A 25987-nucleotide genomic window follows, 5' to 3' on the forward strand; every position below is an offset into this window, starting at 1 on the left:
AAGATTCATAAACATTTTTTATTTATATAGGTATATGATTTGAAAATTTAATACAAGCTTTTTCAATAATTTTTTTACCTAAAGTAAAAATAAAAAGTTTTTTGGAAAATCACATTATTATTTTACAAGCGTTTGAAGTACAAATTTCCACAACATTTCATACATGATAGAAAAAATGCTTCAATCTTCAATATTGAGGGTCGTTTCTGGATAAATTCTCGAAAACTGGATCTAGTTAGTACTTATAAGAAGTAAAAAATGTATTAGTATTCAAATAAACAATATTTTTCAAAATATTCAATTTTAATGAAATAAAATAAAAAAAAATTATAAAATATGTCAGAAAAAAACACGTGATTCAGTATTTAACAAAAAATTCGTTAAAATAATTATTTTGTTTTTTGGAGTTTATTCATTTTGAAATATAATCGTACTGTATTGTAAAATTATTACATTCAAAATTTTAGTTAATAATAATAATTTATCAATATTTACAATTTCACCAGATATACCTTACATCAGATAAAACTCGATCTCTTGATTTTGGATTTTAGATTTTTGGAACCCAATTGCAACATTTCAGGATTCCTAATTAACAATTACACCATTTATGCGCCTATGACAGCACATTAACAAATAACAATGCGTCAATACATTATTGATGTCACTACACAAGCATATAATATAATAACACTATTGTAATGGAAGTTAATTTTAAAAATAATTTTCATGTATTTTTCATTATTATTTATCTATAAAATATGTATTATTATTTGTATATTGTATTCCTATAATATGAACTATAAAGGACCATTACCATTAATCATTATCATAGATAGTATGTAATACGTATTATGTTTTTCCTCAGTATTATATTTATATTTTTTCGGTGAACTCGTTGGCTTATGAAACACGACCGAATTATTATGGCCAGTGGTTGTACTGTTGTAGGTGCCGCTATCGCCGGTGAATAAATTAAACGTTCTGCGCGCGCGCTGATTTTTTTCAAACTAGAACGAGGCGTGTATGAAGTAGGCAACGTTCATGCCGATCCGTCCAGTCTTCGCCGTAGCCAACATCAACCGGTACAACCCCGCGACCCGTTTCCGCCTACCGAAATCCAACCGCCAAAACCGACGACTGTTGTTGTTCGTTCGTAATTTCGTGTGCTATTACTGCTATTGTACGTCCACGGCCCGTGCTATTCGTCGTCATAATAATAATAACACACACCGTCAACCGGTGGTACGTTCTACGATAATAATAATATTATATTATATTGTTTGCCGGGTGCATTGTGCTCGTGTGCGTCTACGTGAAAAGAAAAAAAATAACCCAACGTGTGTAGCACCCGTTTGTGCGATTTAGTGTTGTACAGTTGTACTGTAGTTGTGTTCCGGTGGTGGAGGACATCTGTTGGTGCTGCAGTTGCGGTGTTTATTTAAAAAAAGGTAAACCGGCACGATATATTTTATCTCCGTGCACCTACCCATCATCATCATCATCATCATCATCATCTAAGACGTTTTGAACAATTATACATCTGCTGCTGCCGCACTGTTTAGCGTCGCACGCGTTGTGTTTTTTCGTGATCCTTGATCCTTCACGGTTTTTTGTTTGGTAAACCCAACACTGAATACATTGAACCGGTCATAGCCGTACACGGAGTCCGCCACAATGTCCGACAAACAGATCTACTATTCGGATAAATATTACGACGACAAGTACGAATACAGGTTTGTAGTTTGCCGATTGCCGGTATTGTTTTTTAATCGAATGGTAATCCGCCAGGTCCACACATAGTGATCAAAAATCAAATTTTCCAAATACGAACAAGACGATATAATTATTTTTTTTAAATACCATTTTTTTCCTTGTTCTCGTTTCTAGAGATATTGCTTATTATATATTTTAAGTTATAATTTATAAGTATTGCGATGCCGCTAGGTTTGCAGAAGTCTTCCAAAACAAATGTTTTATAACATGATATATCTACTGAAATGTGTGTTTATAATATTGACGATCATATTGATACTGTGTGTTAAATAAAATATATACACTAGTCTATGATTTTGTGATTTAGATCATAAAAGTATTATATGCATTTAGCTATATTTTTATGTGTAGATACTGTTTTTATTTTTTTTTAATGACTACTTCACAATATATCTGTAAATTAAAATTTAGTTTCTGTAGAATTTGTTTATTTGTAGGCATGTACATATGAGATTTTATGAGTTGGTCTTTAATTATCTAGTATTAAAATGTATTTTATCCAATCTACGAGTATTTTATATGCAATAGGTTTTTTTTATAATATTTTATTTTACTAAAAATGAGTTAGGTATTAGGTAGATATTATTTAACAATATTTCTAATTGAGGTGTAGAGTAAAACTTGTTAACTTATTATTAGACTTATTTGTGTATTCAATTATATATTTTTATTTTTAATACATTTGGTAAAAACTATCATACTATGATCATGAATATTATTTTCTAATACAAAAAATAAAATAAGTTAGTATTGTGTTTCCTATAATTATTTAGTTTTCTAAATAATTTTAGGAAGTTAAGTATTTGTTTTTATCTTATATCTTATGTCTTAATATGGTACTTGCTGGTAAGTATTATTTTGTATATGAGATATAAACCAAAATAGTTTAAGAACTGCTGTGATATATATATTTGATCATAATTCATTCTGCACTCGATGTTATATATAATAATTATGGGTACTACCTTAGTAATTTACTAATTTTTGCATTCTAATACCTAATAATTTAAATTATTATTTATCAATAATTCAGTTCTATAATTGTTATTGTTTCAACTGTACATTTTTTAAAGTTACATCTATTTTAACCTAATTTAAGTTAAAAATGTTGATAGTATTATTTTAATTTTATTACATATATTTTTAGACATGTTGTGTTGCCTAAAGAAATGGCAAAAAGCATACCTAAAACACATTTACTTTCTGAAGACGAATGGAGATCAATTGGAGTACAACAGAGCAAGGGATGGGTACATTATATGATCCATGAACCAGGTAAGTTTTTGCAATTTACTGTTTATATATTGATGACACTTAACATGTTGACTGTAGTCTGTAATCTACAATATTATTATACAATGATTTTTAGACTGCTGGCTGCCATAACTCATTATTTCTAAAATATTATACTGTTTTGAATCTTATATTATTTAAATACAAGAATTATTTTTAATGATTTTTGTAATAATGCTCTCTTACGTGTGTAGTAACTAGTAGTGATGAAAATTACCTTTTAAAATAGTTTAAAATATTCATCTTAAATTTTAAATATTAACGCTGTCTAATATTTCGGTATAGCAAAATATTGGATAAAATAAAGGATAATTAAATTTGTTTGTATAGTTTAGGTATGAACTTTTCTTTAATATAAATCTGATAGTTTTAATAATAGTTACTTATTTAGATGGATTAATTTGAATAAAATAAAATATTAAACAACTATTATATTTAGATAGGTAAATATAATATTTGTTGCATGTGTATATTAAGTATAGTAGAAACTCTTTAACCGTCAATCTCTATTGTAACTAATGCAACTGGCATCTTAAATTACCTTAACTACTGGTAATTGAAAAATCCAAAAAATCATGTGTGCTCAAAAAATACACACATTGATTGTGAGCTATTATGAATATAAAAGTGTTTGGATGGATCAACCAATGTACGTTTATAGCAAAATTTCTGTTAACTGTTTATGCATTGCGTTTTAGTGATAGTTAATCGAGTTTCTACAATACTAAATAATTTTAATTTGAAAAAAATATTTCCAATCAGTACAATAAGAAGATAGTAAAGAAAATATTAAATTGTAAATGAAAAATTGTTTAGATCACCTACTCTTTGAATCTTCATTTTATTTACCTAATTGAATGGTTATTTTTTTTTTTTTTTACAGAACCTCACATTTTATTATTCAAAAGACCACGAACCAACTGAACTTTCTACATACCCAATACTGTTAAATGTCTTATTGAACAATGCAAAGAAGGTAGGGGATGGCAAATTTAGTATCTAAGTATTATAATGTTCTGTTGTATATATAAACCAATGAAAAATGTTGATTAGTTTCAACTTTTTTCTGAGTAAATGTAATGTTTATTCACTCTGTTATGTTTCAATAATTGAATTTATTTTTAAAATGTAATCGTAAATATTTACTCTGTAAGTCTTGATTATTAAATATTTTTATTATTAAATACATTTTTTTTTTAAATCAAATACTATTCTAGGTTTTTGTAACAAACAAAAAAAAAAACATGAGAAATACCTAATGTTTTGATTATTTTTATTGTACAATATAAAATATAACTACTTGTACTATAAGTAATTTTTTTTAAACTTAGGTTTATTGAAAAATGTGTTTATTTTAAAAATAAATCTAAAAATTAATTGATTAAAAATGCATACTTATTCTATGTATATTAGATTGAAAGGAAGTTTTTATCATATCTTTAACAATATTAGTACATATTTGTTAGTTGGAAACTCGTCTTGTGTCCAATTGTACTTCTTGTTGTAACTTAGGTGGCAATTCGCGATAAATAGCTTCTGGTATATTGTCTAAAATAATGGTAAAAAGAATGTGATAGCTGGTTTATTGAAAAGATTTTAAGTGCGTTGCTTACCATTGCAGCGATAAACCAAATCTGACCATATGATCATTTCTTGGGAGAAGCAAAACACTCCTAATCTACCTCCTTTGAATGTGTAATCAAACACATTTCCAGAATCCGTTACCATATTTTGTCCCTCGAATATTCTCAATCTGATTAAACCAATCTTTGGACGATGCAATAATATCCATCTGTAGGCCGTTTTTCCTTTCCAACCAATGTTCCGTGGATCTTTCCACAATAGTTTCACCTGTTTTGAATATCAAAAAGTAAAACAACGATGTGAGTTTTTTTTATTTTTCTCCTAAAATTGTTTTTTTTTTTATATGTATATTCTCGCCTGTTTGTCCGTGCTCTCTGTATTCCACAGGGCGTTTCTCAACATTTGTCCAGGTCCTGTTTCCGAGTGTACGGCTTTTATCTGTATTCCAGGTTCAGCTACAGCTCTAAACGGTGTCGCTTGCCAGTATGTTTGCGTTCCTTTTTTCCACATCACTGTGTAAAACTTATGATTGTCCTGGTAACTGAACACAAAACCTACGTAGTCGTCATCGATGTCGGTGTCCACGAAGAATGTACCTTCAAAGTCGACGCCGCCGAACGAGTCGTAACCTACATCGACATAGATAATATACATTATTAATTGTAGTCCTTTGACGGTGTCTAACCAGCTTGGCCAAATCTCCATTTATGTTTAATATTATATTATTTTGTAAGTATAAAATAATGTAACAACAGATGTTACTATAGCACCAAACCATAGGTGTACACGGATACTGACCTACAGCCAAACCGGGATCGCTGTTCATGGTCTGTACGAATTCGGCTCCCTTGTTGTACACCACCCAATTGGGATCGATTTGCGAATCACCTTCCGGGTCTAACACCACCGTCTGGTATGTCCTAAAGTCCGTGGTGAATATCTTAGAGTTATTAGGACAGTTGTCCAAATGGTTTGGCACCTTATCGTAATCATTGTCGTCTTGGCATATGTCCCCGATACCGTTGCCTGTACACGGGAAGGATGCGATTAACGCGAATCGCAAGGTTATTTTATTTTAATGATGGAACGTTTGCAGGACAATAATGGTTACCGTTTACTGACCGTCGAAATCGGCCTGGTCCGGATTGTACACAAGCATACAATTATCCTGTGCGTTGCCGATACCATCGCCATCAATATCCGGATCACACTCATCACCCTTGCCGTCGCCGTCTGTATCTAGCTGATTGGAATTCGCTACTTTGGGACAGTTGTCCACGCTGTCCTGAATGCCGTCTCTGTATTGTAGAAGAGCGTTATTAAAAATATTATACTTTATGTGTGTCCTTAACCATTTATTGTCTAAATTCGAATTGTAAACATAAATTAATATTCAAGCGTATAGCCTATAGGTACCTCATAAGTTATAAGTAATTCGTACAGGAACTAAAAAATCTAAAAAATATGTAAATTTGATTTTTTTTCATTTACATTTTAAGTTGAAATTTGGTAAAATTTTATAGTAAAACAAATAAAAATGATTTAGTTATTTTCAAAAATCTTTTTGGGGATTATTAATTATAATGTGTTTTGTTATATTTTATGTACATAAAGGTATTTTAAAAATATTTAGATTAATTTTATGCTATTTTATACTTATAAAAATAAATTACTTTATTAATTAATGAAAATATTTTAATTGTATGATAGTTGACCAATAAACCGCCTCCATTTGGAATCATTTTCATAATAGCTTTTTGTATAATTTATTATTGAATTCAAAGTTATTATGTCCATTACGAAAATTACTCAATAATATACTCTCGATCTTACTGTACAGCAGAGTTCATATCTACTTTTGATTCATTTTATTTTCTCAACTGGTTTTTTTTTATTTTTGACTACTCAAAGCACAAACTATTGATTTACTGTGCTATACTAAAATATATATTTAATTTTTATTTTGAAGCACATTTCATTGCTCCTAAAAATGATGCAAAAAAATAAACATAAACATAAAAAAAAATTGTAAAATTAATACATTCATAGCTTGACTCAAAATTTAAAATATATGTTATTCCAAAAATGTGTTCATAGGTCTCAGACTTCGTGGCCACGGGTTAAAGATACTTACACTAGTTACACTATGCTTAATGATAAAAAATTAGATATTTTTTATGACAAATTATATTTCACAAAAATTGACTGATAAAATGTATATCTAGTCTTTGTAACAACCATAACAGGTTTATTGGATCACTATATATTATTATACTTTATTATATTTTTAATGTACCTGTCCCTGTCGATGTCGCTGTCGCAAGCGTCACCTATCAGGTCTTTGTCAGAGTCTGTTTGCGTTGGATTGTGCATGCTTGGGCAATTGTCGCAAACATCACCCAGACCATCACCGTCCGTATCCTTTTGGTCGGGATTCGCTTTTTTCGGACAGTTGTCTTCATGATTTAGTATGCCTGAAATGTTTGTCATAAAGTGTAATAGTTTATAATATTGTATTAATTCTTAGAAAATATTTATGTTTGTATTAATTGATTTATTTAACTAACGCATATAAATTAATAGTACATACCGTCGTTGTCGATGTCCGCATCGCAAGCATCTCCTATCCCGTCGTTGTCCGTGTCGTGCTGATCCAGGTTTGGTATGGTCGGACAGTTGTCGCAAGCATCGCCTTTTTTGTCCGCCCCATCTTGATCGGAATCCATTTGGTCCGGATTAGACACCAAGGGACAGTTGTCCTATGTCACAATCGAGGAATCAATAAAATTTATTCTGTTACTAAATACTAGTAGGCATTTTCTACATAGGAAAAACGAGGGACTTTCGTTATTATTGTAACTTAAAAAAATATTTGATGACGTTGTTTTGTGTGCAGTACACAATGATTGAAATTACTGCGTTTATATTATACATTATAGTAGTAAACCTGTAGTTTCTGGGAATATGAAACCGTAGAAATATAAAACAATTTAAAATGTTTCAACCTCGAGTTATATATTATATTAGTTATATATTCCAAATTATGGAGGGGAAAATGAGTATTGAACATTGAACTCGGTGTTTGCTTAACAAATCTGCATATGTCCCTGTACACGGGTTGCCCATTGGTAACATAAAGTTGGATAAAGCCAAAATTTGTTTTTTAATTGTATTAGTGAAATTGTAGGTTTTTCTATATAGAAATAGTATATCATATAAAATTGAAAATAAATATTTTTATGCTTATAGCCTATAAGTACTCATTAAGTAATAACTTGAAATATTTTTTTTATATAATACTAGGGGCTGTGTATAGACTATAGAGTATAAACATATATTGATATGTGTGGATATTTCGATAAATAAAAAAAGAAATTCGCTGCATTTTTCATACGTTATTGTCGTATTTATAATATATATAGATACGTATATTAATGCATAATATCATTATAAATCATTAAGAGTCTACGATAAGTATAGATAAATATATAATATTAATTGACTACTATTTTGACTTATTTTTTTCTCCTCAATGCCAATCAAACTTAACATCGCCATGATTTTTACTTTATTGCTATAAAATATAACACGACTTATCTTACCGGTGTGTTTGGTACGCCATCGTTGTCAGCGTCGTCGTCGCACACGTCACCAATGCCATCATGATCCGCGTCTTCTTGTCCCGAATTGGGTACCCTCACGCAATTGTCCTATGTCCCAAGACAAACAAAACGCGTTCTATAAGTTTCCGTCGGTTATATTTATTGGAATATTATTATATTATACTAACCTTTTTACACCGCGTGTCATTGCATGCCAAATCAATATCCGGCCATCTGTCCAAATCCAAGTCTGGTCCGCATATTTTACCGTTTCCAGCCCAGCCCACAACACACTAAAATATTAAATAACGATGAGTACTAGGGTACTATTGAATTACTAAAGCATTATACATTTATACAGTTTAGTAGTCTGTGAGCGACTACTAAACAGTATACATACATCATTGAATCGTCATTACAATTTAATATAAGTAGGTATGTCATGTGCTTTAATACATGAATAATTATACTATAATAATATAGCATTGATATAAAATTATACTTACTTCACAAGAAAATTTTCCTGTAGTTGATCTAACACACTCTCCATTTTGATGACATGTTGTACCATCCGGACACATCCATGGGGTTTTCTTTAGATTTTCGACAGATAAACAGCCCAACGATTGGTTTCCTATGTATCCTGACCGACAGCCACCGCAACGATAAGAACCCTAATCAGCCAAAAAATATTTAATAAGAACCGATTTTTTCTAGTTACTGATGAAGTAACTAGTAAGTACATAGTATACGTAAATTATATACATAAACACAAAATATTATATGACCAATATATTTATATTATTGATTATTAACTTAACGTACGCAGCAAGAGCGTAATCGAACGAGAGTTAGATCCGGAGATATACACAAAATTTTTTAATTACAAATAATGCAATTTATTTTAGTATTAGTATACTATATATGTTATATAAGCTTTCATAGCACAAAAATAATAATAATATTTTTATAATATATAGACTTAATATATTATATTATAAGATCAATTAGGTATAGTAATAATCTAATAAAAGTAGTATAAGTACTTCTGGTACTTAAGTGATTGTAAATAGTCGACTAATAAAAAATTAGTAAGTATCTCAAGTCACAAGTAGGTCAGAAATTGCATGATGGAACTTAAGGTCTAAGTGTAAATAAGCTTAAAATATAGCTCTAATAGAGTCCCATGCTGTAAAACAAATAACCAAAAATGATTAATTATGGTGCATTATATATTATTAGTGAGTTTTTAATGTGGAGAAAAATTGATTTAATATCGGTAGACATTTTTGCAGTGGTGTATTTATATGGGAGGGGGGGATAAATCTCTCTCTAGTTAATACTAAATACGTCATTGCAGTATATAATGTATACCTAACTATTTTAAAATTTAAATTATTTATTAGTACCTACCTTTTTAATCTTGTGTTAAATGTAACATAAAATTACTTTTGGTATGAATAGCAATAATAAACTAGATGCTAAGAATCATCGATGTTCTCACCTCGGTATTCACACACTGTGAGTTTGGCGCACAGCCGCCGTTTCGGCCGTCGGCGCATTCATCAATATCCACGCACCGGTGACGACCCTCGTCCGTCCTCCTTGTGCCTTCGGCGCCGATACCCTGGGACGGGCCTATGGTCGTGTAACCTGGTGGACATTGACCGCATTTATAACCAGGTCGAAGGTTTGTACACTGTACCCGTGGATCACAAGGTTCGTCAAGATCACACTGTAATAATCGAAACGATTCGAATTACACAAGTATACAACATTATAACAAAATAAAATTAATAATAACGAAGGTATTGGTAGACTTGACGGAAGAGTTTTTAAATCCCTTGTATGTAAGTATTAGTGCCACAATCTCCAGTTAGCTTTTATTTGATATATTTCTTTTTTGGTTAACAGGTATAGTACCTAACATTTTAGCTATTGTCATTTGTCAGTAAACATAGTATAATGTAGTATACAATCCGTAGGTAATTTATTCTGCTATGAGCCCCCTATCATCAAAAATTCCCAAGTCCGCTAACCACCTCAGATACTTGTACATAAAAACACTGATTTAACATCTTATCATTAAAATATCTCACTTCGTCCAGGTCAACGCAGTTCGTCCCGTTTCCAGTAAACCCTGTTGGACAACTGCCGCACTTGAAGAAAGGTGGTTCTTCACATGGCAGGCATTGAACGCCTATAAAGATGAAAAATAATAATATTATATTTTTCATAACTAACCCTGTATAGATTGGAAAAATCGAGTTAAATTTAAAGTTAATATTATAGGTATTACAAATAAGGTTACCTCAGACGTTGAGCTGCACGATTTAATTGATAATTTCAATAATCAATTTAAAAATATTTAATCTATATTAACAAACATTTTCTAACCAAGTTTTGTCATTCATAATGTTGGCAATTTCGACGAGACACTACAACCTAACTTCACATCTTTTTTTATCGACATAATTTATATATTAATATATTATTATGTTTACAATGATATCAATATATAATAAAACCAAATACTGGAAAGTAGATATTTTTAAAATACAACGAAAACAGTTATGAGTATAGTGAGTATACATATAACATATAGATATGGTATACTGGTACGAGGTTATCCTATAAGTTATACATTAATACCTATCATAGTATCATATCAAAATCAAATATCGGGTATTCGAAAATATTAAAAAGGAAATTTATACGGAAATATAAATATTATAGTAGGTACCTAGTATTTATAGTTTTATATAATAACCAGTAGATAGTAGTCGCTTTCAAAGGATAGAAAGTATAGAGTTTGAATAGTTGGTATATATACGTATAGGTCATATATATATTTATGCGCAGTAGTGATATTATATATACTTTAAATTATTATTTCTCGATACCAGAGTAATATGCACTTGATAAATTGTACACATTATATTAATATACACATGTTGATTGTGTACATGAACCTACCTGGAGAACAAGGGGCCAAGTCACAACCACGTGGACGGCACCTCTGACCGTCGCCGACGAACCCTTCCGGACAGGGACCGCACCGGAAACCTTCCACGGTATCCTGACACCTGACGCCTATAACAGTTCGTTTTATGAAATATGTAGCTTATGTCATAAAAATATAAAAGTATGTCTATGGAATATATATATATGCATATATAAAGTATTATTTAATACTGACTATAAATCAGTGATGAAAATAGGAGAACTTTTATGGAGGTTAGTGCTTTTTACGCCCCTCTTGTGTTTATATTTTATTTAAACAGTAGAACACACCAGGATTTTAAAAGGCTTTTCCCAACCTATTTCAAATAAATATTTAAATATTTTATTTTTTCATTAACCATCGACTATATTAATACTAATTAAATCCGGTACTTTTACATTATCTAGTCTATCTATTATCACTAATATCTGTTATCTCGATGGACTCATATGTGTCTATATCTAACTACTGAATTGGTTTCCGGATGATCTATTGGTTAGATTGGGCTAGGCAAACGAATTGGATCCTGTAAACTTTCATTATGATACTAAAACTACGTATGTAATAAAACTAGCTTTTTCAATTATAGTTGAAAAACTATTATATATAAAACTAACTACATTTCTACAGGTTAACATGTTTGCATGTACGACTTTATAAAGTCAATCTTAATACAAGAATAAGCAATAAGCTACACTTACATCAATAGGTACTAATGATTACAAAATAGGTAGGTATAAGTAATAGTCTTATTGAATACCAAATAAAATAAAATGTATATGGTATAGATTTATAACATACAGTTTTAGATTCTGAGTGGAGCAACGATGAATGTATTGATAATTGATATTATAATGATCTATAACTATGTGTATAAATTATCCAAACCTAATGATTTACTACTTTGTGGGTGGTTAGTGATTACCTAGAAAATTAGATCTACTTAATATTTTTAAGAGTAAAGATTTAAAATACCAGTATTTTTCAAAATAACCCGGAAAAAGAAAAAGAAAAACGGGAAATCTTATGTTTTATCAGTTTCTAACGAAATTGATTTTGTTTGTTTAGCGTATCTCAAAATTGAATAATCATAGATACTCTTTAAAAATATTATTCGTAGGAAGGTACTTGAAACGTTTAAAGTACGCTATTATATTTTTGACAGACAATGGAATTTTAAATACAAGTTTTCGCCAAAAATTAATTCAACCTATACTGTATATTCGTTTTATCGTTTAACAAACTAACAGTAAAATAGATTACTTTAATAGTAATATAAATGTATAATAATGTAATATTAGTTATAAATAGACAAAAGACTATCTTCTGAATCATTTTTCATAAAATGCAATGATTTATTATTGAATTTTAATTGAACACATATATTTTAATGACTTGCATAATGAGGTGGTAAGCTTGATACCTATACTGTAAAGCAGAGATACTTTGAGTAGAACCTATCTAATATTTATTTTTGCGGAGGCCTTTCGAATATTTTTGGGTGAGCTAGTCCCCTCATTATATTGGGTCTCAAGCATTTACTATCACAGCCTATGATAAATATCTATTGTAAATCTACGTCGTAAATCGTGATTGGAGAAACATGTGTTCTATTCGTCTTATTAATTTAACAATAAATAAAAAAATAAGACTATTATTTTGAGGAGGTGCTTTGCCAGAGAGGATTTAATCCATAATCTCGTCACTTCAGAGATTTTAATCAACCAATAAGACGTTTTATCGGTAAACAGCCTATTATTAATATTATATTACTGTATTATACATGTACGATGCGCTTAATTTATAAATACCTGGAGCACATGGTTTCACCGCGCACGTCCGGCCTGGTTTGCACGTCTTGCCGTCGCCCACCAGTCCTTGCGGACACCGACCACACCGCGGTCCGTCGGGCGTGTCACGGCACTCCGCTCCGGGATAACACACCGGCGGGTTGCTGTTGCAACTAGGTTTCGGAGGCAGGGTCGGCGTGTTGCCACCACCTGTCCAATACCGATTATTTAAATATAGTCGCTGTAGTGTAGGTATTATAGGTATTGTGTGATTTTTATTCGTTTTTCTTTCGTGCTAATTCAAATAAATACATAGGAATATCTATGCCGGAAACAGTGTCAGTGTAGGCACTACGGTGACGAATATTGTATTATGTTATCGCCTGACGTATTATAGTTTATTGGTATTTTTACGAAGAAAAAAATATCGTAACATCGAGATAAGATTTATTACTAAACGGTTGTCGTTATTTTCGAAGTTAGTATATTTTAGATTTTATTACATTTTCCGAAATGTGTAATAATATTTCTTTTTTGAAATATTTACACAGACAACGCTAACACGCTGTGTGTAGATTTCATGTTTCGAGCATTCAACATTTAATCATAGGTTTAAGTTTTAATTTTTACAATAACGGTTTTAACTTATTGTACACAAATAATATTATCTGTGCAGTTGTGCACTTGTGCTTGAAGTCATAATGTACCTAGTAATCTGGAAACATATTTACTGTGCAACATAGGCTTGTCCACATGGGGTGCATAGTATGCACCTGCACCCCCTACGATTTCAGGTGGCACTATGAATTAAGAAAAATTGTTCAAAAAAGGGGGCTAAAGCCCCTTAGCCCCCTGGGTACGCACCAGGTTGTACCTTCTGCGTCAAAGTTCTGGATACGCCTATACTGTGCAAGCCTAAATTTGTTTTTAATAAAAAAGAGATAATGACAACATAATTAAAAATTATATATTATTGTGTATTTTTTAGTTAAGATAAGTTTTTATTATTTTTAATAAAAATTTTAAACTTTATGACTCATGAATCGTATTTTTTTATTTATTCATACATATTTAGCAATATATTTTTATTAGGGAAAGATGAAGGGTTTTAAGTAAGAGTTATAAATAGTAATTTACCTAAACTTGCTTTAGAATTTTTTCTAAATATTCACTAAAACACAAATTATTCATATATTTAATTAACAAATACTGCTCTTGATAATAATTTTTATCTTGGTTATTAATTTCTCTAGTATTAAAAACAAATTTTCGTCGTAATTTTAAGAATAGACGATTATTTTATGTTAACATTTTTTTATGCATATGTTTTCAACTTGTTGTTCATATTAAAAAAAATCCTAGCTAATTTAATAATTATTTCATCATGCTTATGATAATATAAAGTATTTATAGGTATTCCCAAAGACCAGCCTTGGACAAAAAATACACATTAAATAATACATACTACTCCACAATTGTATAGGTACAGTACGCTGACCAAGGCTGGACTTGGGTGGTATTTGATCAAAAAAAAAAAAAGAATGCTTTGTAAAAAAATAAAATAAAGAAAATTTTATTTGCGTAAAAAACACAACGGTGCGATAGGTTACAAACGGTTACTAAATCTGATTTTTACGTATATTAATGAGAAGTTAGTATAAGTAGTATAAAAAAAAATAAAAGTCGTTTTTCAAGTATGTATGCTACTAATTATCAAATTATATAAATCAAATAACTAGAGTTGAAGTCCAGCCCTGGATCACTGTGAGCCTACGTTTTCCTCATACCTGGCCTGCAGAAGTCATCACACTGCTCAAGCAATTGACGGAGTCTATAGATCTCAAGTCGCTATAAAAATATTCAGTTAAATTAATGACTATAAGTTGTTAGTTTAAGCTTTCACGCATTTTTTTAATTCCACTTACTTGGGCTTCAACGTCTTCTCTGAGTTTTTTAACCATCTGCATCAATTCTTGAATAGTTTTTACGAAAAACAAATCTAAAAATACAATAAAACACAATAGGTTTTAATATTTTATTTAGTGTCGTATACTGTGTGTCAGTGTACTACCTATAACCTATATATAGTAGTGTTAAAATATAACAACGTTTCTCTATACTTACCATCACAGTCATGATTGATTGGAATATCACCTGAAATTTATAAATGTATATGATAAAATACAAAAACAGTATTATAATACGTATTTTAAATTGGTATATATTTTGAAAGTTACCCCTTCCAATACTTGGCATTCGAATTCCTATTTCGGTAACTGGAAGTGGTTGTGGTTGTGATTGTATCGCAGGCATTTGTTCTACGTCTTCTGCATTGTCCTCAACATTTGGACATTTTTGAGCTGTTAAAGTAGTTTTCCAATCTGTGTCTGGGAATACTTGAATTGCGAATCTCTTTTCGCGCGTCTACAAGATCATAAAAACAGACATCTATTAAAATAAACTTAATTAACTTAAAATAGGAAAAATATTTTTTATAATTAAAATTAAATCAACTAAAAGTTAGAAGTTACAACCATTGGTGTATTTACAGGAGAATTCAGTGACGCAAGACCTCCTTGAATAATCTAAACTTAATTTTATTTCATTTCGTTTGAATATTTGTATATTTAAATAAAATACATGAAACGTTGTATTTCAAATAAATTACGGGTGGTCTATATACTATGTACCTAATATTTGCTTATAATAATATCACGTATGTTTACATCTGTTTAGTACAGCTAATATTCAAGATCTTCGAAATAAACTATAAAACAGCAAATTTTGGATAAACTATAAGATCCGCTCAGAAAGTCGCTGCTCTGTATATTAGGCGTAAAATGTATCTTGACAATTGTCATTGAGTAAGTGTTAAATTATAATTCAATAATATTTTTAGTGAACGAAAAATGATTTTGAGTAAAGACTATCGCCTATATTTTTTAGGATAATTTTATCATATATATATTTGTATTGCTATTGTAGTAACTTATACAAAATACTCGTGTGGAAGTGTTTTTATTACCTATTTTTAAATTCCTATAAGTTTATAAGATTTTTAAAAAATCTTATTTTAAAATGTCAATTTTTTTCTTTTTGAATGGGTAAAAAAAATTAAAAATATTTATAAATAACATAAAAAGTATCAAGATATTAAAAAAAAATATTTCATGTCTAGAAAGTAAGAATATAAATATTTGGTGAAAAAGTTATAAGACTTATTCATTTTTAAAATACTTTAAAAACAAAGTCTATTTTTCACAACAATTCCTTTTTGTTAATGATAAAGTACCAACTAGATGACGTCAAGATCTAATTTCCTACCAAAACTAACCTCAAAGTTAAATAATGGGAGATTTTACTATCCCTAAAGGTAACATCAGACATAAAAAATAAATAAAACACTTAAGAATTTAAAATAATTTTTACCTTTAGATCATTAAATAAACTTCAGATATTATATGCATTGTTATATAATAAAACGTAACTAAAATACAAGACGTATTTACTATTTAGTAATGATGAGAAACTAGTATATTTCAATTTATACCTACTAATTGTAAATTGTTGCATGTCTATTTTCATGTGTATCTATGTACCTATTTGTCACAAAATATTTATAGCATGATATAAATTATTGTATAACTGAAGGAAATAATATGATCATTAAATTACTAAAGGAAAATAGCCACGAAATATGGACATCAACATTCAACGTATCACCATATGTTAGTACGTCTGTACCTACTATCTATTTATGGTTATGAATATTTAATTTCTGGTTTGAAATATATATCCTGTGTGGCTGTGTTATGTGAATAAAATCAGGTAAATTCTAAATTCTAATTTGAAATGTTATGCATATTTTACATTAAATTTCTATACGCTTTATATATATTGTAATTATTATGTTATATAATATGATACGTAATTACGCCAACATTTTAATGAAATATTGATACGTATTCAGGTTGTTTTAAGTAAAGTTACCTACACGACATAGGACTATATAAGTTCTAAATTATATATTTTATCTGTCAATATAAATAAAAAGCACAACCATATTATACTTTATGATTTGTTTTACTTTACTTGGCTTAAGACACCATGTATTTAGATTCAAATTTGTTAAATAAAAAAAAAAAACAGTTAATCCTTTTATTATTTATGTTAGTATTTAGGTGTTAACGTGTGATTAAATATTTAAATGTTTATTCACTGTACGTTAATTTGATTTTTATATTATTTTTAGATTATTTAAAATAATACGACTATTTTAATGGTTTATGATTAAAATTATCATTTTTTTTTTTTGGTGTATACGAACGTAACTTGTTAATGGATATTAATGTATAAACTGTACAGTTTTTAGTTTTATTTTTAATATAAGCTTGATAATTACTCACCATCTGCAAATGAGGATCCTTCATGTCGAAATATACTTCTCGAAGAGTTTTAGTCGTTTGCAGTGTACCAAAGTGTTCGCAGTTGACGTACAATGTCATGGTAGCTCCTGGTTTCCTCTGATCCACGGCCAACACAAGGGTCTTTGATGACATATTGTTACTCAAAGATTTTACATTGTAGAATTCAGTTTGTGTATTTCCATTGCTCTTGGTTGATATAATTACTAAAAAATGTATATCATATATATTTTATTCGAATAAAAAAAAATCTTTATGGATGTTTAAAAAATGTCTGTATGTTTAGTTATAAATTGTAAAATAAGAAATTTCATTAACTTTATGGTTTTTATTAGCGAAACAATAAAAAATAATTAATTTCTAAGACACATGTTTTTGATTTTTTGTATTTAAAATACAATTTCATTATTATCTTTATAATAATATAAATCAGTGAATACATCATATTATTATAGTTAAAATATTTTTTTAACTACCTAATAAATTGAGTTAAATGTAAAAACAGTTTTGAAATTAAAAAAAAAATAGAGCAGTTATCGTCCCACTACTTAAACTGGTATAGTTTTGAATACATTAAATATTTTACTAACATTCAATTTATATGCATCTCATAATTATATACTGCCAGTAGTCGGTACGGTGTAATACTTTATATGTTATTCAAATTTCACTATAATCTGAGTTATTTACGGTCTAGACAATGGGCTTCTCCGGAAACCATGTGTGTTGGTATTTTTTCCTCACTTCACTCACGTACCTAGAGATTTTTTTCCGTCTCTTGTTCGTCAAGAACTTTAATAGGCTAGTATAATGCGCGAGATGTCGTGGGATTGTCCGGTGGTTTATCCTTTTAAGGACGTATGTCTAACTGGATCTTCGGAGGAATTTGCCGATCACTGTTTCTTTTTTTTATCCTTTTCCTTAGCTTTGCTACTCATTTTTTTTTTATTGATGGTATAATATACCAATATACCATATCTATAATATATATTGTATCAAAAGAGTAAGAGAATATACTATAACAATTCGTTATTCGCATTTATACCAATAATCTACAATTATAAAATTCTATAATACACATTTCAAAGTTTATTATTCAGAAAAATTTAAATTATAATTTTAAAATAGAAAATTATTATTGAATATTAATTTTTTATGTAATATTATTTTGGTTTATTGAAGGATAGTAAACTTGTAATACTATAATCATATGCTTGGGAGCTTATTGATAATGGTGTATACTTTAGTAAAAATAAAACAATAATTTATCCAAAAATTGTGAAAGCCATATGATAAGAAAAAATTTGATTTGGAAAGTGATTTAAATACATCAATACATCATGTAGGTATCTTATATTTTATCTTATAACTTTATATTTATAACTTCGAATTATATTATAATATGTAAGCACTTGATATAATAAGTTACATATAGGTAAAGTTACTTCCGGGGCTACTTTAATAAAAATAAATGCTATATTTCTAAAACCTATATACCCATTAACTATACATAAAACGAATATAGCAGTTCCTATTATGGTAAGAACCGTTTATTATTAAACAAGTCACTAAAGAAATGCGGTCCTCGTAAAAAAAATACATATAAAAATACTAAATAGGCCAGGACACATTTTTGAAACTAACGGTTTATCAACCCATAAAATAAAATTGAACAAGGTGATTAATTTTTTTTAAGAGAATTTAAATTGTTTGTCGTACATTATTTAGCTATCGTACAAACAACAAACTAAATCCAAACAGTCAAAACTTCTTTCAACTGCGAGATTATTGTTTAATATAAAAGTAATAAAGTATAAGAAATTAAAAGATGGAAAATATATAAGTTACTTATAAAAAAAAAAACCAAAATTCTAATAACTGTAATCAAAAATGAAACAACTTTTATTACATAATTTATTTCACTAGAAAATAGAAGTTAATGAAATTTTTTAAATTTGTATACATGTATAGCTGTATTGCTGTTTACATTATAGACGGCGTTGTCTATTCATCCGTATAAAACTGTTACATTATATTATACATGATAATTATACACGGGCATAATATGAAACTCGAGTAACTCAATACAAGTGTCCAGTGGGCACAGAGCACATCATATCGGTTCAACACAAAATACTGTTCATAATAATATCATATTCGATGTACCTACCTACCTAATAGTAATTTAAAAACTGTGGAACAAAAAATTGCGGTAATCCCATGAAAAGTATTCTGCAAATACGATGTTATCGGTTTACACATGAGATAATAATATCTATATGAAATATTTTTTAGTTCACCGAGCATAGGATTCAATACGACAAGCCTATATGCGCACGGAGTAGGTACTCATTACTCATATAAGACTTACGCATCGAGTATAATATACCATCAACGGCGGCAGTGGTTTTAGGATAAAGATTTATAACGTCTGTTTTTTCTTCTATTACTTTACATAAACAATATCAAATAACACAATATACATCTTCTATACATACCTTGTCCTTCGAATCTATCGATCTTTAACACGAACTGATAGGAACCGGGAAATTCGATGGTGGCAACGGTTTCGGGTTTGCGGTGCTTCCGTCCGTTCGGCGGTCCTTCGTCTTTGACCACTATTGTAAACCTATCGCTAGTCACTGCTTCTTCGAAGGCTTTCGTAGCGTCTACAGAAACATAGTATACAGATATTATATACATTAATCATACGTGTACTTTTGTTTCTCTAATCATAAATTTATTACGTACGCACTGTACGTGTTTGACAAAATCTTCGATTTTGATTTGTAAGCGTAATGTAACCATTGAGGAAACAGATTGTGTCAGCAAATAATGAAAAGTAAATTGAATTACGAAAAAAAATGTTCATTATTGGAATAAAATAATTTATCTAGTTCAAATATAAGTGTGTATGTATGTCTACGCATTAGTTTGTCCCACACGCGTCTCGCACATATGGCGCGTGTTGGTGTATTTAATCAGTCATCAAACGCGTCAAGTTAAGTAACTTAAACGTAAATAATTATTGTCATTTACGACGGCCCGTGTTGTTATTGTGTACACGATAGATTTGCCAAGAGTTCTAGTTAAAGACCCAACCGACCATCACGGCGCTCATAAATTTTAGTCATGTGTACTAAAAATAAATCATGCGTTCTTAGTAGACGTCTATCAAAGTATAAGTAAGTATATTACAGTTAGCCAGTTAGGTGACCCACGTAAATAGTCATTTTACGCTAAATTAGCAGAATATTGTGTTTAAACGGCTCATGATAACGTCATTTAAATGTCTTTTAAAAGTGAAAGTGACTTAGACACCAGTTAAAATAAGAATATGTAATTTTTTGATCTGCATCTAGAATTTATTCCCATCCTACATAATATTATATATAAATATATAATACAATAAAATGTAACTTTTCAATACTACCTACCATTTTTTAATAAGTTTTGATATTTATATTATTTTAATAATATTACCAACAATTTTAATGAAAATCAAATTTTTAATAATCAATTTCAACTATTTAATAAACCGATTTGTAATGTTATTACTTATTAGATATCATTATTTATTAAGTACTAAGTTATTTTAACTCAAAACAATGGGTACATTAATTTATATATTTTATATATTTTTATTAATTGTTTTATTACAATAAAAATTGCGATCTGTTAAGAAACATTTATAGAAAATTGCTCGATGATCACGTTATTAAATAATAAATATTCTTTACATAAATTATAAATGCAACAAGTTGCATTATGATTCATCATTTTCTCAAGAAAAATCATAGAAACTCAGGTCTCAGCTAAGTTTTGTAATAAACGTAAATACAATAGTGGTGTAGTATTTTATAGATGGATAAAAGTCAAACATAAAACTCGTTTCTACACCTTTAATGTCATTCAAAATTAAGCTATTAATATATTTATACGAATTGTAAACAGTTTTATTATCTTCCATATTCAGTAATACATGTAAAGACCACATTCGAATTTAAAAAGTAGGCACCTACAGATGGTAATATATTATACAATAAACAAGATTTTCTAATTATTTTTTCATGTCGAAGGCTGGTTTTAATATTTTTATTTTTTATTATATTTTATTCAAGTTGTCTAAAATTTTATTTTTGGAATGTTATTATTTTTATATAGATAACAAATTATTATAATTATTGCAGGAGTTATTAATTATTATTCACTGTTAGATTTTGTCAGAGCGTAAAATTCTACTTTTTATAGATGTGCAATTATAAACGGATTTATAAAAGATAAATAATTATCATGGCAAAATCACAAATGCAATAGTAAAGAGGTGGAAATAGTTTTTGAATGAATAATATTTATTTTTTAGCATATATAGTACCATGAATAATATAGAACCCTATAAATCAAATTTAAATTACATATACCAATCTTCTGTTTTATATTAGTCGAAAGTTGTTTTTTTCATATAGGTACATTCGTGTTTGCATAATAATTTATTATACGAGTATAATAAATATAGTATAGTATATAGTATATATTTATATCTATAATTAGAAGTTTAGATCTGCTTGTCATCCTTGTCATATTAATTATATCTTACTCCAGGATACACAATGTAAGGTAGGTATATATTATTTAATTTGTCTGTATATGTTTTACATTCATAGGTGTATTCGTTTAATGTATAATGTATAATGTACAATCTAATTGAAAGAAATCATGAATACATGTACGTTTGGTTTAACTATAATAGATATTGATATACAGGGTGATTCTTTTACGAACAACACTCATTAACTAAAGATTTATTAATGTTTTTAATAATATTATTTTTACATAATTTTCAGTCGAAATAAAACATTTTTTTTTTTAAATAATACATTTTTTCGTCGTAACTTTTATGTTCTTACCTTTTTGTATAACAACGTGTATTTTTATTTTTATATTCAGAAGCAAAATATTTTTCCGAGTTTTTCGAAAAAAACGAAATTTGGACGATTAGTTTATGAATTACAAGTATTTAAAGTTTTGGTGAACAAAGTATAGGTACTTAGTGTAGTATGGGGATACCCTCAAAATGTTGATCTACTACTCCGAAAAATATTCTGCTTTAGAATATGAAATTAAAACAAATTATAACGACAAAAATATAATATATTTTTAAATGTTGTTTTGTTTTTCTTAGAAATTATGTAAAAAAAATATTTTCAAAAACGTTTATAGATCAGAAATAACGAGTGTACCATAAAAGAATCACTCAGTATATATATTATTATTTCTTATACATCCATATAACTAAAGTAAGATACAGTTAATTACGATTCAGTAGATTAAATTTATAACATTTTATAAGAATTTATTGATTTACGAAGCTATGAGTAAACTTACGGTCATCCTCAATACACCCTAAATTTAACTGTGGATTCTCAAAATAATTTTACATGTAATGTCTATTAAAATTTGTAATATTTTCATTTATAATAACTATTATATAATAGTTATACATGTATAATAATATACATGTAATAAAGAACATTTTCATTGTTTAATTCGTAATAAGATATTTTTCGAATTTAAATTATAATTAATAACAAACGGATATGTGTTAAATTATCAGGAACTACTCAAAATTGATACGGTAAGGTATTATATAAAAATCTTTTGACTATAAAAAATAAATTTCCATAAATAACAATTGTATAGAAAACAAACTTCAAAACTTTTTACATTTTTTCTATCGAATCTTATGGTTAATGATTAATTAATTTGTGTCATACGCCGACTTCATAATTCATTACTAAGATATAAATATTAAGAAGATTCTTGTGCAGAATATTTAGTCGTGAATATTTTTAAACATTTAATATTTACCATATAATAAAACATGACTGCTTGATGTCATAGTTGATTTGTAATATTTAATTTTTATAATTAATAATTTAAATGTACTAAAAATTCTATAGAAAATACATTCTAATATAAAATGTAATTATACACGCAAGTTAATTGACCACCGTCCACCTATAACGTAAAAGAAGTCACTTACTATTACAGCTTATTGTTACATGTGTAAAATATGTACAGCAGCATAGTAGTGTCGAGAATATATTATTTTCGGATGGGGGTTATTACTTTTGAGTATAAGTTATCAAATTTATTAGAATAGATACCTATAATAACAATAATAAGAGAGTTTTCATTTTGGAAAGAGGAGAGTTGGATTTTATACCAAAATGTCCAAGAGTTTACACTTTTTAAACATATATAGACTTTCAGTACGACCATTATACCTGCATTATCTACATAAATTAATATTGTAAAAATTACATTATTGTAAGTTAATAATTATTTTTTTAGGCACCAATGCACTACTTTGAGTAGGTATTGAATGAGCATAAAAACGTAAAATTAGTATAAATAATACGAAGAGTTAAAAATTGCAGTTTTACTCGTAGCAAATCGTGAAAGTAAAAAAAGCAGAGCGCAGTAGATTTTTAGGTCCCTGCTAAGGTTCTCTACAGTCTACCCTTTATCATTTTACGCCATCACCGCTGTTTAAATACAATATAAATACTTCATAATGCATACTACAAATATTATCTTTAGTATAAACCTATATAGTACAGAATCGTATTTTCAATTATATGCCATATGTTTTGAAATAATTATTTTACCTATATAATAATATTATTTTGTTTTAGCGATATTTTTTTTTTTTTTTTGGAGAGGGTGGCGATTCCACATTGTACCAATTTGCAATAAACGTGTATATGGTCATTTATGTTTAAGTATAATGTAGGTACATGTAATAGGTACTTCGCATATCGCACATACGTACCATTGTCGACGGTAGCAGCGTCGGCGCGGGCGTTGAACACCAACAACGCGCAGGCAGCAAGAGCGACGAAAATCGCCGTTGCTCTCATTTCGCGGTGGTCGTGATGACGGGGTCTCGGGTCCTGGGAGCTTGGTGGTCCGCGAATCGTTGTCGCCGTGATCGCCGCCGCCGATGTACAGCCGGTGCAGCGCGCGTGAAACTGTACGACGCTGTACGCGGCTCGCGTGGCTCGTTTGCGACCTCCTACTCACAAACCGGTCGACGGCGTCCGTCTGTGCAGAGCGCGACGCATATCACACGCACACGCGAGTGCGAGCGTTCAATACTATAATATACAATAGTAATGTAATAATATTATAATAAAAAATAATAATAATAATAACGATACGATACCGGCCAATAGTAATAACACCACTCTCGCGCGCAGAACGGGCGCCTACGCGCGAAACCCATAATAGCCGCATACGTCATGAGCGCGCAGATGGTCGCACCCTATTATAATATTGTAATGTTCGGAAACGCGCGCGCGTGATGTCGGGCGGCTATATTGTCGCTTATTTATTTATTTTTTACATTATACATTTTATTTGTCCAAGGACGAGATTCCCGCTCTTCGGCGCTATCCTCATCGTCGATCCCGTAGCGGTTATAACTCTATATTGTGTACACGATGATAATACATCATATACCACCAGCCGCCGCACCGACCGCCATCGCGGCACGCGCGTACGGCTCTCGTCTCTGTTTAACGTCTGTAACTACGACGGACCATCGATGTCCCAACATTATATATGCGAGCGTAACGTAAACATCCGACTTGGAGCGCCGGTCGGGTTCCGATTTCTGGTCGGTCGTACACCATATTGCAGCATAATATGGGTAACGCATATACGACTCTTCGCCACTGAATGCCGCACACGTGTGCCCACTGCAAGACACGCTTGATAATCTTGGACGATGGGTAATGGTCAGACTGCGCAGACAGAAAGTATGAGTTATTAACCTCTGTATAGTCTGGCTCTATATAGTCTGTACGGTCGACTGCGATGTAAACACTAAGTATACACTTGGTATACGATGAACATATGGTACCGATTTCAGGTGTTGCTGTCAATAGTCGTATACCTATATATATATATATATATATGTAATTTTACGCGCCCGCAATTGTATTTTGGCCACTTTTGTAGTATACTGCTGTTATTAATTTATTATTTTTTTATTTTTGTCCGAAATTGATCTTGAAATGACTATGCAAAAAAATCGTGACCACGTATTTTTAAATGTTTTGTTAAATTGTCAAGGTTTTTTACTGAGCTAAAACATTTTTATCAACACTTTAAAAATATATATTATATTTAATATTTTAAAATTAAAAAAACCTAATTCAAAAAAATAGTTCAAATGTTTAAAAACTTTTATTGCTCACATTTTCTAAAACAATAAAAACTTACGAGATGTTAAAATTACAAATTTTATATATTTTTAACATAAAATAATTTACATATTAATTAAATACAAAAATTGTTTTGATAACATATTTTTTTTACGTGACCTAAGTATATTTTAGGTGCAGTAAAAATGCTAAATATTCAACTTTTTAAATAATTTTTATTAGCAAATTAAATTATACGTAATTAGTACTTTGGTGTCAAAGTTAAAAAGGTGAGCAAGTGGAT

At 29.4% G+C, this 25987-nt stretch overlaps 2 protein-coding genes across 2 annotated transcripts; one reads left to right on the forward strand and one right to left on the reverse strand.

Moving 5' to 3' along the window:
• Positions 1-1137: 1137 nt before the first annotated feature.
• LOC113551055 (cyclin-dependent kinases regulatory subunit) lies at positions 1138-4446 on the forward strand. Its single transcript, XM_026953074.1, has 3 exons — positions 1138-1736; positions 2924-3051; positions 3953-4446. Exons 1-3 carry the CDS (start codon positions 1678-1680, stop codon positions 3991-3993), a joined length of 228 nt encoding a protein of 75 aa, XP_026808875.1. The 5' UTR covers positions 1138-1677; the 3' UTR covers positions 3994-4446.
• Positions 4389-24574, reverse strand: LOC113551054 (cartilage oligomeric matrix protein). Its single transcript, XM_026953073.1, has 21 exons — positions 24309-24574; positions 19972-20142; positions 17456-17679; positions 15287-15473; positions 15174-15203; positions 14975-15048; positions 14837-14897; positions 13071-13259; positions 11232-11348; positions 10355-10455; positions 9760-9990; positions 8762-8929; positions 8444-8548; positions 8256-8363; positions 7244-7412; positions 6950-7127; positions 5776-5951; positions 5452-5679; positions 5011-5282; positions 4683-4920; positions 4389-4617 (listed from the first exon to the last, which is right to left on the reverse strand). The coding sequence occupies exons 1-21, from the start codon at positions 24394-24396 to the stop codon at positions 4532-4534; spliced, it is 3201 nt and encodes a 1066-aa protein (XP_026808874.1). The 5' UTR covers positions 24397-24574; the 3' UTR covers positions 4389-4531.
• Positions 24575-25987: the final 1413 nt, after the last annotated feature.

Source organism: Rhopalosiphum maidis, chromosome 2, assembly GCF_003676215.2.
Source record: "Rhopalosiphum maidis isolate BTI-1 chromosome 2, ASM367621v3, whole genome shotgun sequence".
NCBI classification, from domain to species: Eukaryota; Metazoa; Arthropoda; class Insecta; order Hemiptera; family Aphididae; genus Rhopalosiphum; species Rhopalosiphum maidis.